Source organism: Geotrypetes seraphini, chromosome 1 (assembly GCF_902459505.1).
Source record: "Geotrypetes seraphini chromosome 1, aGeoSer1.1, whole genome shotgun sequence".
NCBI classification, from domain to species: domain Eukaryota; kingdom Metazoa; phylum Chordata; class Amphibia; order Gymnophiona; family Dermophiidae; genus Geotrypetes; species Geotrypetes seraphini.
This window is the reverse complement of record NC_047084.1, coordinates 426,452,328-426,469,206: the sequence shown is the minus strand read 5'-3', so window position 1 is coordinate 426,469,206 and position 16,879 is coordinate 426,452,328. Positions and strand designations below refer to the sequence as shown.

The following is a 16,879-nucleotide window of genomic DNA, read 5'->3' as shown; positions in this document are numbered from 1 at the left end:
TCAGTCATGAGCTATAGAGACCCTCCTGCTCCAGGAGAAGATAACTACTATAAAAGCAGTCCATTCCCCTCCCACTACAAAGTTACTTTATATGTGGGGAGGGATCTTCTATAAACTGAGAGAGAGCGAGAGAGTCCCCCACAAAAAGCCCAGGCAAGGTAAATTCAGCATGTTCCAACTTCTGCTATCAATACTGCTAGTATCCTGCCTTACCAAAGCAGGAATGGACAAGGATTTTCTGAAAAACAGAAGGAGGAAAGCTCTCTTCCTTCCCCAGCAATATGGAGCAGGAACTGGGCTTGAAAGCCACAACAGTGACCTCCCAGTACATGATTCAATGGACTATGAAGAGATGATGGAGCAGGAAGGCCTGTTTGTAATTGCCCCAGGCTTGGGAGGGGCTTTATCCACCACTGAGGACAATACACCAGGTCTGAAGAAAACCTCCCAGTTAAATTTTCCACCCATAGAGCTCCAAAAGGAGAAAGAACATGAAAACTGGGATCTACCCCAGCAGTCTTTCAACTCTGATGACATGAGGAGCCTTTTCCCACCTCAACTGCTTAATGAGAAGAAATTGGAGCCCCACCATAAGAAGAACGCCAAGAAATTTTGGAACCACTTTGTGTTCCAGAAGAATTCAGCTTCCCAAGATCTGATCCTGCCCATCAAGACTACTGAGGTGCTTGAGGAGATGTGCAAAACTCTGCCCTTCTCTCAGGTAAGAGCTCTACATAAAAAGTGCAGTGGTAAGCCAGCCCAAACAGTTGCTTAAGCCCATCATCTCTCGGTGCACCAAGCTAGCCTAACATATGAAGTTGGGGCAGGAGAAATGGTAAGAGGGTGTGTGATAGAATGTCATGTGAACCTAAGCACAGTACCGGGCAGGGCTCTGGGTTTCTGACCCAGAAATATCTAAGAAAAAGGACCATTTAAATTAAATTAATTTATGGAGCATGTATGGTTGGGCAGACTGGATGGACCGTTCAGGTTTTTATCTGCCGCCATTTACTAAGTTACCCTGTGACTGGTCAGTCTGGCAACAGGGTGATTATGTGGAACGGTGATGTAATTTGCTTTTTGAGATATTTAATAAATAGTGTTTTAAAACATAAAAAAGTATGGAAACTTTTTGAAGATCCCTCGTATATTAAAACTGTTAAGAGGAAACCAGCCAAACAGTTGGGTAGAGATGATTGCATCTTCAAACATTCATTAGCCTAATCAACCTAACTTAGGGATCACTAAAGTCCATTACTTAATGCTGAATTCTAACTTTGGCCCCCTTTTATCAAGCTGTGTTAGGGTATTTTTTTAACATAGGTTGCTGCAGTTAAAGCTCTGACGCTCATAGGAATTCTATGAGTGTTGGAACTTTTACCACAGTGGCCTGCGATTAAAAAAAACCCTAATGCAGCTTGATAAAAGGGGGGGTCTTTATTTCAGAAAAAACCCCCACTATGGTCAGTATATAAACCTTATTTTTAAATCACATTTTATATTTTTCTAAGGCCCAGATATACTGAAGTTTTTTTTCTTTCTCTCTTTTTAAAAATTTAATTTTGTGTCTGCGGGAACAGTGCTTGCCATATCTGGTCCTAAGCGCAATAGTATGAAAAGTCATCCTGAGGTGCAGGAGAAGACGGATCTGCAAGTGCTTAACAACGAGGATGATCAGATAGTTCCATTTAGTCCAGAGGCCCCCAACCCTGTCCTGGAGGATCGCCAGCCAGTCGGGTTTCTGGGATAGCTTTAATGAATATGCATGGGGCAGATTTGCATACCTGTCACGTCCATTATATGCAAATCTCTCTCATGCATATTCATTAGATCTATCCCAAAAACCCTGACTGGCTGGTGGTCCAGGATAGGGTTGGGGACCACTGATTTAGGTCTCTTTTTATCAAGCCGCCCTAGCAGTTTAATGCGCGTAATAGCGTGCGTTAAACCGCCGGCCGCGCTAGCCGCTACCGCCTCCTCTTGAGCAGGCGGTAGTTTTTAGCCAGCGCGGGGGTTAGCGGCTTGATAAAAGGAGCCCTTAGTCTATGCAATATTGGTTCAAATAAGAAGTGTGGAAATTGGGGCATCAAGGGTAAGAGCATCCTGATGCATCGGGCATGTCTGCAGGCACTTTTAGGGGTCCTTTTACTAAAGTGTTCTAACATTTACCATTCACTATGGGCTTCTTAGCATTTAACAAGCATAAATCATCAGTGTGCTCTAAATTGGTTAATACATCTTAGTAAAAGGACCCCTCACTATGATCCTGGTTTGGGTTTTTTTACACAAGTCTTTGCACATAAATAAATAAATAAATAAGGCCTCCTTTTATCAAGCCATTTTAGGGGGGTTTTTATCGCTGGCCACTGCGGTAAAAGCTCCAACGCTTATAGAATTCCTATGAGCATTACTTGGTTCCCCCAACTAAGAGTTGTGAAGATTGAGGACCCGCCCTTTATTCACAAAAAGTTTTTTTTGTTGTTGTTGTTGTTTAATTTGGTGTACTACGTTGGGCTCCTCTGCTGTTCCTCTATTCTAGAAACAAGAAAAAGATTATATTTTTCTGGCTGATTTTTTTTCATCTTTTTCAACTGGGTTTATTTGATTATTAAAACAATGACTTTTCAGACAGAATGGCAACTTTCCACACACTAGAGAATCCCACTGTAAAAGGGTTTGGATTTCTGGCATGAAAAATTGAAGTAGCACACTGAATAATTTATGCAATCTACATTGTACCAGTATATGTTACCCTGGGCAAGTCACTTAATCCTCCACTGCCCCAGGTACATTAGATAGACTGTGAATCTGCTGGGACAGATAAGGAAAATCTTGAGTACCTGAATATAAACCGCTTAATACACCTTGTCCAAGCGATATATCAAATCCTAATCCCACCCCCACACCCTTTACTTGATATGCCACTATAACATGTGAATGGATTACAGGCTTGGGTTATTTTTGCCACTGTTTCTGCTAGACATTGCAACCAGTGGCTCAACAAAACAAAACACAATAAAACCACTTTTAAAAATGTCCAGAGTGACAGCAGAAGCAAAGTAGAAACGATCAGTCAATCTGATTTCCTCAAACTTACCCTGTGTTATAAAAAGACTACAGCTCTAAATACTAAGAGCTGGAAGAAAAAGAAAGAGCTTGGAGCAGTTTGTTGGCTTGGAAAGAGGTTTCTGCCTGTCTACTGGCATTCCTCTTAAGTCTGGATGAAAGTCCGACACCGATGACTTCATCTTCCGGGATCAGCCTCACTGTTTAAAAGGAAGTACTGCTGTGAAAAGTATGGGAAGAGGAGCTTTGCTGCAATTTGTTGAGCATGGAAGGGAGGTCCTTACCTGTTTACCAGCATCTCTCCTGACCCAGGACAGAAATCTTCTAGGATCAGCCTCACTGTTTAAAGGCAATTGCTGCTGTGTAGCATGTGACCACAGGTATGCAGCAATGGAGCATGGCCAAAGGGGCAAGGCCCAAGCAGCACCCACTTCTGGAGCCCATTTAGTGCACTAAGAAGCTTTTCAAGATCTTGGTAAGCATTTTTTGTGTGTTCCCATGCTCTTGCAGTGCATATAATAATGATTATTACATGAATGTAATTTTCATAGACCAAATCAAGCAAAATACTTGTACAGAAATAGAAATCAACAAGGAAAAAATTAAAACAAATTCAAAGGAAAAGGAATTATTTCCACAATAAAAGAAATACCTAGGAACAGTCTGAAGCCCACCATATGAGGAAGACAAAAGATAAAAAGATATTAGTTCTAATCAGAGGTAAACCTAATAAAGAAAAATAAAACTGAATAAGCTACCATCTTAGATTACGGTTCTATTTAAATGAGAGCTAAAAATCAACGATGTTAAACTTTTAGTAGCCAAAGGCTGATAACTGGCAGAGTGCAAAGAATATATATTTCTGAGCCTTACATTTTACTATGCATCTGTGTGGGAATTTAAGGGAAAAAAAGACCACCAACTGCAAAACACCCAGATATAACAAGAGAAACTGCTTACTTTTTTTGTTTGTTTGTTTCTCTTGACACACCCAGAGATATTCACATTTTTAAAATAAATTTTGACAATTCCAAAAAGAAATTTTTAACAGGCTTTCTCTATTAGAAACAGATTAGTTTAATGTCACAGAAAAGAGACAGCTCCAGAGCCAGAACTTTCCAAAAGTCCTGTAACATTAATGTGCAGCACTTGATGATACAAAGGTTATTTCTCTTTATAAGACAGATCATAGGATGTATGAGGTGGTTATATGCGGAACGTTATTGCATATTAAGCCCCCCATGGACCGCTATAAATGCCTGCTTTTCCTTATTATGGCCGGAATAGCCATGCAAATGGTTACTCGCAATTGGAAGAATTGGGATCACCTTAGTTTTCCTTTTTGTTGGGCGAGCTTATGTTTAACTTATAAATATGAGAAAATGAATGCTGACATGCTGGGGCATAATAAGATATTCAGATTAGTTTGGGGTCCATTGACGTGTTTTGTACATTTGCTATAGTTGTCCTTTATCTTTATTTTCCGTTGTTTTTCACCCACACATCCAGGGAGGGTGGGTATATCTTTTGTTTTGGTATTATTCCTGATGGTAATGATGGATGGGGGAGGGAATTTTTATCTTTTGTATAGATACTGATTGATTATAAGTGCTTGGTTGATTATCATTATTTGTATATAAATTGTATTGCACTTTTTGTTGGCATTAAAAACAAAATAAAATTTTTTTTAAAAAAAGATCAAAAACCAAGTAGATGATGGTAAACTTTCTTCACACAATTACCAGCATGTCTAACATATATCTACAGGTAATATATACCCCCTCCTTTATTAATGCGTAGCGTGGCAGTGGCGGTAACTGCTCCGACGCTCATAGGAATTCTATGAGCGTTGGAGCAGTTACCGCCGCTGCAGGCGCTCAAATCCATGCTACATGTTAGTAAAGGAAGTGGATAGTGAATTTGAAGATGTATATTAAACTTTTAAGCTGTTTCTTCAGAATGTGCCTTCCGCATGGTTTGTTACTGTACCAAAGAACCAAAAAAAAAAGAAAAAAACAAAGCCTCAAAGTGCTGTGAAAGGGATAGCAAGAAGAGGCACTGGAGACGTCACAACCAACGTGGGAACTCAAGTATTTTTATTCAAATAAAATGACAAAAAAGTCATAAGAAATACATTAAAAAAATCAATCAACTTTTTTATCATTTTATTTTAATAAAAATACTTGAGTTCCCACGTTGGTTGTGATGGATCCAGTGCCTCTTCTTGCTATCCCTTGTTACTGTACCAATCAGAATCTTGCACTGCATTCTACATCAACTCTTGTTGAAATTGATGTGTTGCACTCATCATTGATCAGCTTTGTTAGTTTAGTATAGAGCTTCATATAAAACCAAATATTACCTGTATATGTGTTTTGTGGCAAGTGGCCAAAGAATATAGCTATTGTATTAGCAATATATATCTACAATATATTTCAAATGGTGATACACATTTCATTCAAGGGGAGGGGGAGTTTAATAAATTAAGATTCTCTCTCATTACATTTTCCACATTACATTACATTTTCTCAATTTACCCCCTTAAATTTGTTGTCATTTATCATTGATGACTGAAAAACTTAAATAACGTTTCATATCCTTTTTCCTTTTTTGAGTAATTTTTTTCCCCAAATTTTAAAGGTTTTTTTTCACTTTGTACTAATTGAACCAGCACATTCACTTGAGAGAGTTATTTTAGCCAATCAAAGCTCACTTTCCAAATCATCTCCAGCCTCATAACAAAGGACTTAGGGCCCCTTTTACAAAGCCATGGCAGTGATTCCCACATGGCAAATGCAACACAGTCCATTCAGTTCCTGTGGGCTGCCTCGCATTTGCCATGCTGGGACTTGCTACTGCGGCTTTGTAAAAAAGGGGTCCTTAGACTGCAAGCAAAACCGGTACTGATGTGGAGGGACATTTTCGATAGTGCGTCTAAGTCCAACTTTGGATATTTCCCTGCCCTGACCTTGTGGGAAACATCCATTTTTGAAACTACTAGATGTCCAAATTTTTTTTCAAAAATGACCTATTTAGATGTCTAGGCCCTCCGGATGTTTAACTTTTTGGGCCATTTTTGACTGGAAAAACTTCCAACTTCAAAACATCCAAATTAAGCAAAGAAGGGGACCCAGGCCCATATCTCACTCTAACCAGTATACTTGTGGTGGAAAGTGTGAGCCCTCCAAAACCTGCTGTACTCAACTGTAGATCACCCCAATAGCCCTTATGCCTGCACGTGTCACCTATATGTCGGAACAGTAGGTTTTAGGTGAGTTTTGAAGGGCTCACCATATAATGTAAGGAGGTTATGGTGTACCTGGGACTTTTTATGTGAAATTCACTGCTGTACCCCCTGTGGTGCCCCATTGCTCTACTGGGATGTCTATGTAGCCAGTCTGCTAACAATACTTGCCCCTCCTACATCCCAATGGCTAGTTTTGTGCATTTTTTATTTGGACTTTTTTTTTTTTTTCAAAAATGGTTCAAAAAGATAGATATAATATGAACCCAAGGCTTGTTGAGACTGGTAAAATGACTTTCTGCTATGCAGGAGTTAAAATATGGAACTCCCTTGTGGGCCAAATACGAAATTGCCGTGAAAAGGGTATGTTTAGGAAACCAATCAAGACGCAACTATTTGCAGATGCCTTTTTCTAGTCAATAATTGCCCTCTCTGGCAACGCTGATGAACTGTTCACGATCTTTTTTAAAATGGTTTTAGTTTGTAAAAATGATTTTTAAGGATTATTTGTATGTCTATGTTATGATGATTTTGTTTTAAATTATGTATGTAATTCTGTAAACCGTTTAGTTATAAACAGTATAGAAATTTTTAAAATAAATAAATAAAATAGATACACTAAAGACATATACTAAGGACTTCTAGGAAATGGCCATTTTCAAACCACAAAAATGCCCATTTTCTCTACTGGATTTGTGGATGTTTTTCCCAAAATGTCCAAAATTGGATTTACAGTATCAACAAACTCCCCTCCAGAAAGGTCCCACACTACTTTTTCTTTATTGTTTAGAGCCTCAGCCCCACCACTCCATCGCATCATTATCCTTTCATAGCGGTGAGCTTTATGTGGTCAGATCATCACTGGCTCATAGTAACTTATTTTCTTTTTCTAAATACTTCTTATAGTGATGTTAAATATTATATTTGGATTCATAAATAATTTTCTTTAAAGTGTTCAGTTATTCAATTTTCATAATAAATTAATTAATCTTAAAAATGTATATTTCATATCAAATATTTCACATCCACATCATATTGGAAATGCCCCTCCATAGCAATTCTCCAACTACTCCCACTAACATCCTCAGCCTTAGGACTTGATCTTCTATTACCAGCAGATGATACAGCCGTACTTATTCACTTCTCTAGCATCTTCCGACTGAAGAGCAAAAGCTGTCAGAACCAGCGAGTCTAGTGCAGTGGATGTTGCTGAACTTTGATCTGTTTGGGAGCCTCCTTGAGTTCCACTGAACAAATTATTTTTCCCCCCCCCTCGCCCCAGTCTGTTATCTCACCTATTAGTTCTATTAAATTCCCAGTATCTCCAACATATGTCTATGAAACATTTCAGATTGCAATATACTTTTCACTCCCCCATAGTAGCACATTTTGTAAAGGACCTGCATTAGGAGAATTGAGCAGCTTGGTCCCATCTTCTCCAACGTGCAGAGAGCCTTATGGACTTAGTTTCTCTGTTCCTGTCCCTCAAGAGGTTTCACTTCCAGATATCCAGAGCACTGGAAAGATGGAACACAATGTTTCTCTATATCTCTGGAGGTTTGTTAACATAATGGAGCAATTTGTGAAAGGGACAGTTGAGCAACTGTGTGATTTCATTCATGAATCATCTGCTGAGATGGAGATCAGGACTGAAACACCTGAGGCTCATATTCATACTTTGGATTTGCAAATGCAAGCCCATAAAGAGTAGATTTAGTAAATTGTGCTCAAAGTTTGATGCTCCCCCCAAAATCCATTCAGAGCATTATTCTATAAACAGCACTATGAGTTGGGCAACAAAAGTTACATCGGAAGGAGGGACTTGGCCAGAAGAAGGTCTGGAAGGAGATTGAGAGGGGACATGATCGAAACATTCAAGGTAATGAAGGGAATAGACTTGGTAGATAAGGACAGGTTGTTCACCCTCTCCAAGGTAGGGAGAACGAGAGGGCACTTTCTAAAATTGAAAGGGGATAGATTCCGTACAAACATAAGGAAGTTTTTTTTCACCCAGAGAGTGGTAGAAAACTGGAACACTCTTCCGGAATCTGTCATAGGGGAGAACACCCTCCAGGGATTCAAGACAAAGTTAGACAAGTTCGTGCTGAATCAGAACGTACGCAGGTAGGGCTAGTCTCAGTTAGGGCGCTGGTTTTTTCACTCAGTGTAAGCGCACTGCTGGGCATGATGGACCTTCGGTCTGACCCAGCAGCGGCAATTCTTATGTTCTTATGGAAGCAGCCCTACATGCGATGTTGTCTCTTCTTCCACAAAGCTTCTAAGAGGCTGGTAGACCCACCCCAGGAGGTGCAAAGGAGTCAACCCAGGGAAGTTGCAGGTTGTTGTTGTTTTTTTATTTGGGGGGGGTTAACCCCCAATCGGGGGCAAGCAAGTGAGGGAGGGAGGGTGCCTGTTGGACCTGCAATAGGGAGGGAGGGAGGAGGCCTGCTGGCTAGGAGGGGTGAAAGGCAGGTGACTCATAGCAGATCCATTGCGGGGACAAGGTCATTTACCGCTCCGCACGGTGGTAAAAAGCCTTGTTCCCATACCCACAGCATGAGCGATTTTTCCCCCCATTTCTGAGAGTTAACCATGGCTAGCCATGGTAAAAAGACCTTGTGTCATTCTCTAGTAAGCACCTCAGTGTAGACCCCTACCAGCTAATTAAGAGCTCCTTTTACAAAGCTGTGGTAGAGGTTTCTACTGTACGCCTGCGAGGTAAATGCTCCATGCTTATAGGAGCGTCAGAACATTCATCTCACTGACCTGCAGTAGAAACCTCTACCATAGCTTTGTAAAAGCCAGCTTATTTTTTTATGCTTTTTAAATTGGTTTTTAATGGCACTTTCAATTATCAGCACCAATTAAGCCACTTTAAAAAATGAAGTTAGGTACCTAGATTGATCAGGCACACCGATCTAGGTGCCTATCTTTAGGTGTCTATTACAGAATTAGGGCCTAAATGCTAAGATGCTTATGTGAATAAAATGGGCTTCTTAGCATTTAGCATGTGCTAATCATTAGCAAACAATATATTATTAGCGCATCTTAGAAACATGAGCCTCACAAGTTATGTCTTCTTTACAAATATATTTCATAGTCAATCTGATGGTGAATTCAGTTTAAATGGATTTCTTGAAGGATATATTTATTTATTCAATTTTTTATACCGTTCTCCCAGGGAAGCTCAGAACGGTTTACATGCAGTTTTCCCTCTCTGTCCCGGCAGGCTCACAATCTTTCTAATGTACCTGGGGCAATGGGGGGGACTAAGTGACTTGCCCAGAGTCACAAGGAGCAGCGTGGGTTTGAACCCACAACCTCAGGGTGCTGAGGCTGTAGCTTTAACCACTGAGCCACACTCCCCATATAGCAGAGAAGACGATCATAGTTGTCTCTTCTTATAAAGAACAGATGAATTTTATCTTACTTTGGGGTTAAAACTCTGTTCTGTGGACAAAAGTTTCAAATTTTTCCATATATTGTCAAAGCTACCTTACTGCACTGGAGGTCTTTCCAACAAAAGAAAGCCCAAGTACTATCTATTCAGAACACATTTGAGATAGCTGCATTGCTAATGTCCAAGGAAATCTATTTTTTTTCATCCTATTCATCTGGATAAGACTTAATACATGTTTATCTTTTTCCAATTTTTTTTTTCATTGATGGAGTAGGGTGGGGTTTAATTTAATTTAAATGCACATTTTATTGATTAGCACTGGCTTTTACAAAGCTGCGGTACAGGGTTCTACCATGGGCCAGCGAGGTAAATGTTCTAACGTTCATAGAATTCCTATGAGCATCGGAGCATTTACCTTACTGGCCCATGGTAGAAACCTCTACCGCAGCTTTGTAAAAGCTTGATAAGTTACTACCTGATCTGAAAAGTTAAAGAGTGATAAATCACCTGGACCAGTACCTAGGATACTGAAAGAACTCAAACATGAAATTGCTGATCTGCTGTAAGTAATCTTTAACCTGTTGTTAAAATTGTCTGTAGTACCTGAAGATTGGAGGATGGCCAATGTTATGACAAATTTTAAAAAAGGGTTCCAGGGGAGATTCAGGAAATTATAGACCGGTAAGCCTGACCTCGGTGCTGGGCAAAATAATGGAAACAATTATAAAAAATAAAATGGAACATGTAGAGAAACATAATTTAATGAGACAGAGTCAGCATGGGTTCAGCCGAGGGAGATCTTGCCTCACCAATTTGCTTGACTTCTTTGAAGGTGTGAATAAACATGTGGACAAAGGCCTTCTAGATTTCCAGAAGGCTTTTAACAAAGTTCCTCATGAGAGGCTCCTGAGAAAATTAAAGAGTCATGCAATAGGAGGCAATGTTCAATTGTGAAACTGATTATTGGACAGAAAACAGAGGGTAGGGTTGAGTGGCCATTTTTCTCAGTGGAGGAGGGTAAATAGTGGTGTGCCACAGGGATTTGTGCTGGGACCAGTGCTATTTAAGTTATTTATAAATGATCTATAAATTGGAACTATGAGCGAGGTGATTAAATTTGCAGATGACACTAAACTATTCAAAGTTGTTAAAATGCATGTGGACTGTGAAAAACTTTAGGAAGACCTTAGGAAATTGGAAGACTGGTCATACAAATGGCAGATGAAATTTAATGTGGACAAATGCAAAGTGATGCACATTGGGAAGAATAATCCAAATCATAGTTATCAGATGCTAGGGACCACCTTGGGGGTCAGCGTTCAAGAAAAGGATCTAGGTGTAATCAAGGGCAATACGCTGAAGCCTTCCACCCAATTTGCAGTGGCAGCCAGGAAGGCAAACAAGATGCTAGAAATTATTAGAAAAGGGATAGTTAACAAGACTAAGAATGTTATAATGCCTCTGTTTCGCTCAATGGTGTGACCTCACCTTGAGTATTGCGTTTAGTTCTGGTCTCCTTATCTCAAAAAAGATATAGTGGCACTGGAAAAAGTTCAAAGAAGAATCACCAAGACGATAAAGGGGATGGAACTCCTCTCATATGAGGAAAGACTAGAGAGGTTACGGCTTTTCAGCTTGGAAAAGAGACAGCTGAGGGGAGATATGACTGAAATATACAAAATCCTGAGTGGTGTAGAACGGGTTCAAGTGGATTGATTTTTTACTGCATCAAGATTTACAAATACTAGGGGACACTCAAAGTTACAAAGCAATACTTTTAAAACCAATAAGAGGAAATATTTTTTCACTCAGAGAATAGTTAAGCTCTGGAATGTATTGCCAGAGGTTGTGGTAAGAGTAGTTAATGTAGCTGGTTTTAAAAAAGGTTTGGGCAGATTCCTGGAGGAAAAGACTATAGTCTGCTGTTGAGGCAGACATAGGACGGTAGCATGGAATCCAACTACTTTGTTTTTTGCCAGGTACTTGTGACTTGGATTGGCCTCCGCAAAGATGGGATACTGGGCTAGATGGATCATTGGTCTAACTCAGTAAGGCTATTCTTATGTTCGTATGTAAACCATGGAAGAGCTTCTTACCACAGGCCAGCAAGGCAAATGCTCTGACACTCAAAGGAATTGAATGAGCATTGGAGCATTTACCTTGCTGGCCCATGGTAAAAAGTTCTACTGTGGTTTAGTGAAAAGAAGCCCTTAAATTTTATATTAAATGATAAGCTCTGGAAAACAAATGATGCTTTAAAATAGGGATTCTCAACACAGTCTTTGGGACCCACCCAGCCAGTAGAGTTTTCAAGATCTCCAAAATAAATGTGCATGATAGATTTGCATACAAGGGGGCAGTGCTTGCAAATTTATTTCATGCATATTCATTGTGGGTATCCCAAAAATCTGACTGGCTAGTTGTGTCCTCAGGAATGGGTTGACAGCCCTGTTTTTTAAAAAGTATCTTAAATTGTGCCTTATCTGCAGTTTCACTATTCACTGGAAGTAAAATTCCACAATACCTAAACCACCGCCTCATCCAAACCACCTCTACCAGGCATAGAAAAACACACACCTCATTCACTTACCCCCCAATCAAAGAAGTAAAACGGAAAAAACTATACAACGGACTACTGGCCACTCAGGCAGCGAAGATAGACAACCAAGTCTCCAACCTATTGACAACAACCCCAGACTACAAGATGTTCAGAAAGGAAATAAAAACTATACTCTTCAAGAAATCCCTTAATAAAGCTTAATACCATGATAAAGCTTAACCCCCCTCTTACCATCCCCTCCCTAACCCCAGATCCTACTTTTCCCTCTCTTGGAAATCTTCTCTGATCTAACGTAACCCTTTTTCCATAACTCTTTTTGTAATCCGCTTTGAACCGAAAGGTAATGGCGGAATAGAAATCTGTAATGTAATGTAATGTAATGTAATATTGGGTGTGCCACAGAGAAATAACTATTACATGTTTCGTGAAAATGCATTTTTCACAATGCTAAATAAATAAATGGTAAGATCCCCTCTGATCTATGTAATCTACTTGGCAGGTGCTAAGATTTAGAAAAAGTTCATTTGGGTTTCCCCCAGTTTTTGAACTTTCTTCAATATGCTTTACACATTCATTTAAATAATATGTGCTAGGACTTTTTAATGTGCAGTAATTGACTTAATGTGCATTCATTAGCTCTTAGGTTAATATATGTGAATTCAATTTAGGGGGGAATTCATCAAGGGACACTAATTGATTTAGTGCTCGATAATTGCTGATGCCCATTATATTCCTACAGGCATCTTAGCATTTATCACACACTAAATCAGTTAGCATCCTTGATGAATTCCCTCTTTAATGTATACTTCCTTTCATTTACTGGTGCAGTCTTCTATCTTAAGTATTCTCTATTATTGTAACATTATATATCTAGGTGCTTACAAGAAAATTTTCAAAAAATGAGAGTGATTCAGAATACTGCCGTTCGCCTCATTTTTGGTTTAAAAAAATGGGAGCATATCACTCCTTTTTATTTGAAACTCCATTGGTTGCCGATAGAGTCGAGAATTCTGTTCAAATTTTCTTGTATTTGTTATAAATCAGTTTTGGGTTTGTTACCAGGTTATCTTGTGTCTCATTTTTCTTTGACCCATCAATCCACAACTGCATATAATAAACTTCAAAGTGCCTAATTTCTAAGTGATCTTTTTTTCAGTTAATACCTTTCTATGGTCTTCAGTGCCAGTCAACCACCAGCCAAATTATTTGAAGGCTTGTTTCTCTTTCTGGCTTTCATTCATCATCAGACCTTAGTTTTTTTTAAAGTGCTTATGCTCTAAATTCTATGTTTTGTGCAAATCGATAAACTTTTCTTATACGACTTTAAAACTTTTGTACTTAGCTTTAGCTATTTCTTCATTCTTTTTTTAAACCTCGAGAAGGACCTTAAGGTTCAACCAGTTTCGCCCAAAGGCTTTTTCAAGAACGGGTCCCCTGCAAATAAGAGGCAAGAGTTGGTAAATGCATCAGTTTTATTGTTCTAAAACTTTAAACTAATCCCTCAATATCTTAGCAGCTCTAGTTTTAGAAGTAAAATTACCCCTTTTGTTTTGCTCCACAGCATCCCGACGTGTGTTCTTCTATGTAAAGATGGCCGCGACATTTTTTGGTTCTGTTTAAATCAGGTGGCTCATTAACTACCTCACTGATGACATCAGTTCAGTGGTAGGAGCCTAAACTAGTGTCATCCATTCTATTTCTAAATTTAATCCTCCTGGATGCACCGTATTCAGAGTGTATATCCAGCGTTGTTCTTTGAAATTTAATCTGTTCTCAATGTAACCACCTTCCCACCCTTCTTTTATACAATCTATGACCCTCCATCTTAAATCATCTATGGTGTGAGCTTTTTCCATCCAGTGCTGGACTAGAGGTGCCTGGATGCTCTCTGTAGCTATACGTGACTTGTGTTCATTTAGTCTAATGTGCACTGGTCTACAACTTCTCCCCACATATATGAGCCTACATATATGTTTTCATATTCCTCCATATAATCCTGTCATTATAAGAAGTTCCTTGAGAGAACCCTTTCATTTCAAGCCGCTAAATTGAATGTATGGCTTGGAAAAATTATGTTAGAGGTCTCTTCCTATTTTGATTTTAGAAAATTGTTAAAGACTCAACTCTTTGATAGGCTGGTATCTTAATGCATTCTGCTTCATTTTTTCAATCAAGTTCCTTATATTCAACCTGATTTTATCTGTTCTTTGTATTACTTCTTTCCCTGCCATGCCGGTATTTTCTGCATTATATTTTAAATGCTTTCTGTCTTTATCTGTTTTTAAGTCCATTATTCTAATTTGTATTTTATCTGTATCCCATGTATTAGCTCACCTTGTTGTGAACCGCCTAGAATTTTTTTGGGTATGGCGGTATATAAGAATAAAATTATTATTATTATTAACAAATGCAGATCCCTATGACTATTGCACAAAATGTATTTTATTTATTTAAAAATGTATAACTTGCTCTATTTAAAAAATTTGAGATGGAGTACAGAAGTAAGTAACACAATACAAACAAAAAACCTAAACCTAGATCGAGTCAAAATGACAAAAAAAAGTCACCTAGGGTAACTAACATACTTCAGTTCTAACCCACAATGTTAGTTGTATATCCAAAATATATGGAAAAGCATAATTATAAACCAACAACTTTCTTTTTTCTTCTTTTAGAGTATTGTACATGAGAACTGTGAAGATACAGTGGTGCACAATAATCTCTGCTTTGGGAAGTGCAGCTCTTTCCATGTTCCTGGACCTGACGACCATTCTTACTCCTTCTGTTCCCACTGTCTGCCCACCAAGTTCACCATGAGCCGCCTAATGATGAACTGCAGTGGGCCGTCTGCTGTGGTGAAGATGGTCATGGTGGTGGAAGAGTGCAAGTGTGATGTCCAGAAAGACAGACACCCTCAGCTTCAGCCTCTCCACGCAAATGCAGAGACCGATTTGCATGGCATGGATTAAAATGGCCTCTTTTCAAGGAGCCTTGCAGAAGAAATGCCCAAACTCTAGGTGAAAATAGAAAGGAAACCTTTTTTTGGTTTTCAAAGGTCATAACCATTAGTCATATTCTAGTATGAGTTTGTTTTTTAAAATTTATAAACACCGTAACTCCTATTCCAATACAACAATCCATGTGTCAATTCCTATGGTTAAACTCCAAGATACAAATCGGTGAGTCTAAAATCCTCTGGAAACATTGGTTGAAGGCAGGTATATGTACTCTAGATGATGTAATTCAGAATGGGAAAATGGTAAATTTATTACAATTGCAACTATCATTTGGCATTTCAAAATCTCAAGGTTATCAATGGTTGCAGTTGAAACTGGCCATTCAGAAAGGGTTCCCTGATTGGCATTACTTAAAAAATCAGTATAGCTTGCCGGGCCTATTTTTCCAGACAGATTTTCAAGGACATCAGGCTGCTAAGTGGTACAAATTAATATCTGAATATTTGGCAAAAAAAACCTAAAACAAGCTTAAGACAGGAGTATAGAAACAAAGCAGCATATTTCTGCTACACAATGGCCACGGATTTGGAGTTGGAGGATGAGGTGTACAGCGTCAGCACCTATGAGACAAACTTGGTTCTTTTTGTTATATAGGATTTTTTGGACCCCAGTTCGTTTACAAAAGTTGGATAGTTCAAAGTCTAATAGATGCTGGCATTGTCATCTTGAAGTAGGGACACAGGATCACTTGTTGTTTTATTGTCCCTTGATACTCAATTTTTGGAAATCAATATGGGGAAAAATTAATATGGTACTCAAGATCTTGATATCTTTGTCTTATGATTATATTACATTACATTAGTGATTTTTATTCTGCAATTACCTTGCAGTTCAAGGCGGATTACAGAAGAGGATTTCTGGATATGTCCAGAGGTGTTACAGAGTAGAGCGGGTTGCTTCAGAGGACTGAAATGTTTCATACTGTGTTAGTTAGTCTTCATGGATTTCTTGAATAGCAGGATTTTTATTTCTTTTCTGAAAGTTTTGTAGTCTGGGGTCACAATTAGATTGGAGAGTTGGTGGTCTAGTTTTGCTGCCTGTATGGCTAGAAGGCCATCATACAGTTTTTTCCGTTTGATGTCTCTGATTGGAGAGTATGTGAATGGTGTCTGGTTGTGGTAGTTTGGATTAGGCGGTTGTTCAAGTAGGCTGGGCTGTCACCATTTATGGATTTAAATAATAGACAATAGAATTTAAATATTATTCTTGCTTGAATTGGGAGCCAGTGTGAGTCAAGGTATGCCTCAGTGATGTGGTCGTGTTTTCTTAGTGAATAGATTAGTCTCAGGACTGTGTTTTGTACTGTTTGTAGTTGTTTTATCATTGTTGCGGAGCAGGGGAGCTAGAGGATATTACAGTAGTCAATGAGACCTAGGACTAGGGACTGGATCATGAGCTGGAATTGTTTTCTGTTGAAGAATTTTCAAACTTGCCTTAGGTTTCTCATGACTATCAATGATTTCTGTATTGTTTTGTTGATTTGTGGTTGCATGGTACAGCATCTGTCTATCGTCATTCCCAGAAGTTTTAGAGTGGGTTGAATGGGGTATGTGATTGAGTTTATTACTAGGTTTGTTATGGTTGGGGTTTTA

At 38.9% G+C, this 16,879-nt stretch overlaps 1 protein-coding gene across 1 annotated transcript; it reads left to right on the top strand.

The window, feature by feature from the left end:
* Positions 1-223: 223 nt before the first annotated feature.
* Positions 224-15,464, top strand: CER1 (cerberus 1, DAN family BMP antagonist). The gene is made up of 2 exons (XM_033961315.1): positions 224-721; positions 14,946-15,464. The coding sequence occupies exons 1-2, from the start codon at positions 224-226 to the stop codon at positions 15,237-15,239; spliced, it is 792 nt and encodes a 263-aa protein (XP_033817206.1). The 3' UTR covers positions 15,240-15,464.
* Positions 15,465-16,879: the final 1,415 nt, after the last annotated feature.

Bases quoted from the DNA above. Each gene is read 5' to 3' on its own strand.
- CER1 (XM_033961315.1), top strand. From the start codon at position 224: ATGGACAAGGATTTTCTGAAAAACAGAAGGAGGAAAGCTCTCTTCCTT. The intron at 722-14,945 runs GTAAGAGCTCTA...TTCTTCTTTTAG, and splicing joins AAACTCTGCCCTTCTCTCAG to AGTATTGTACATGAGAACTG.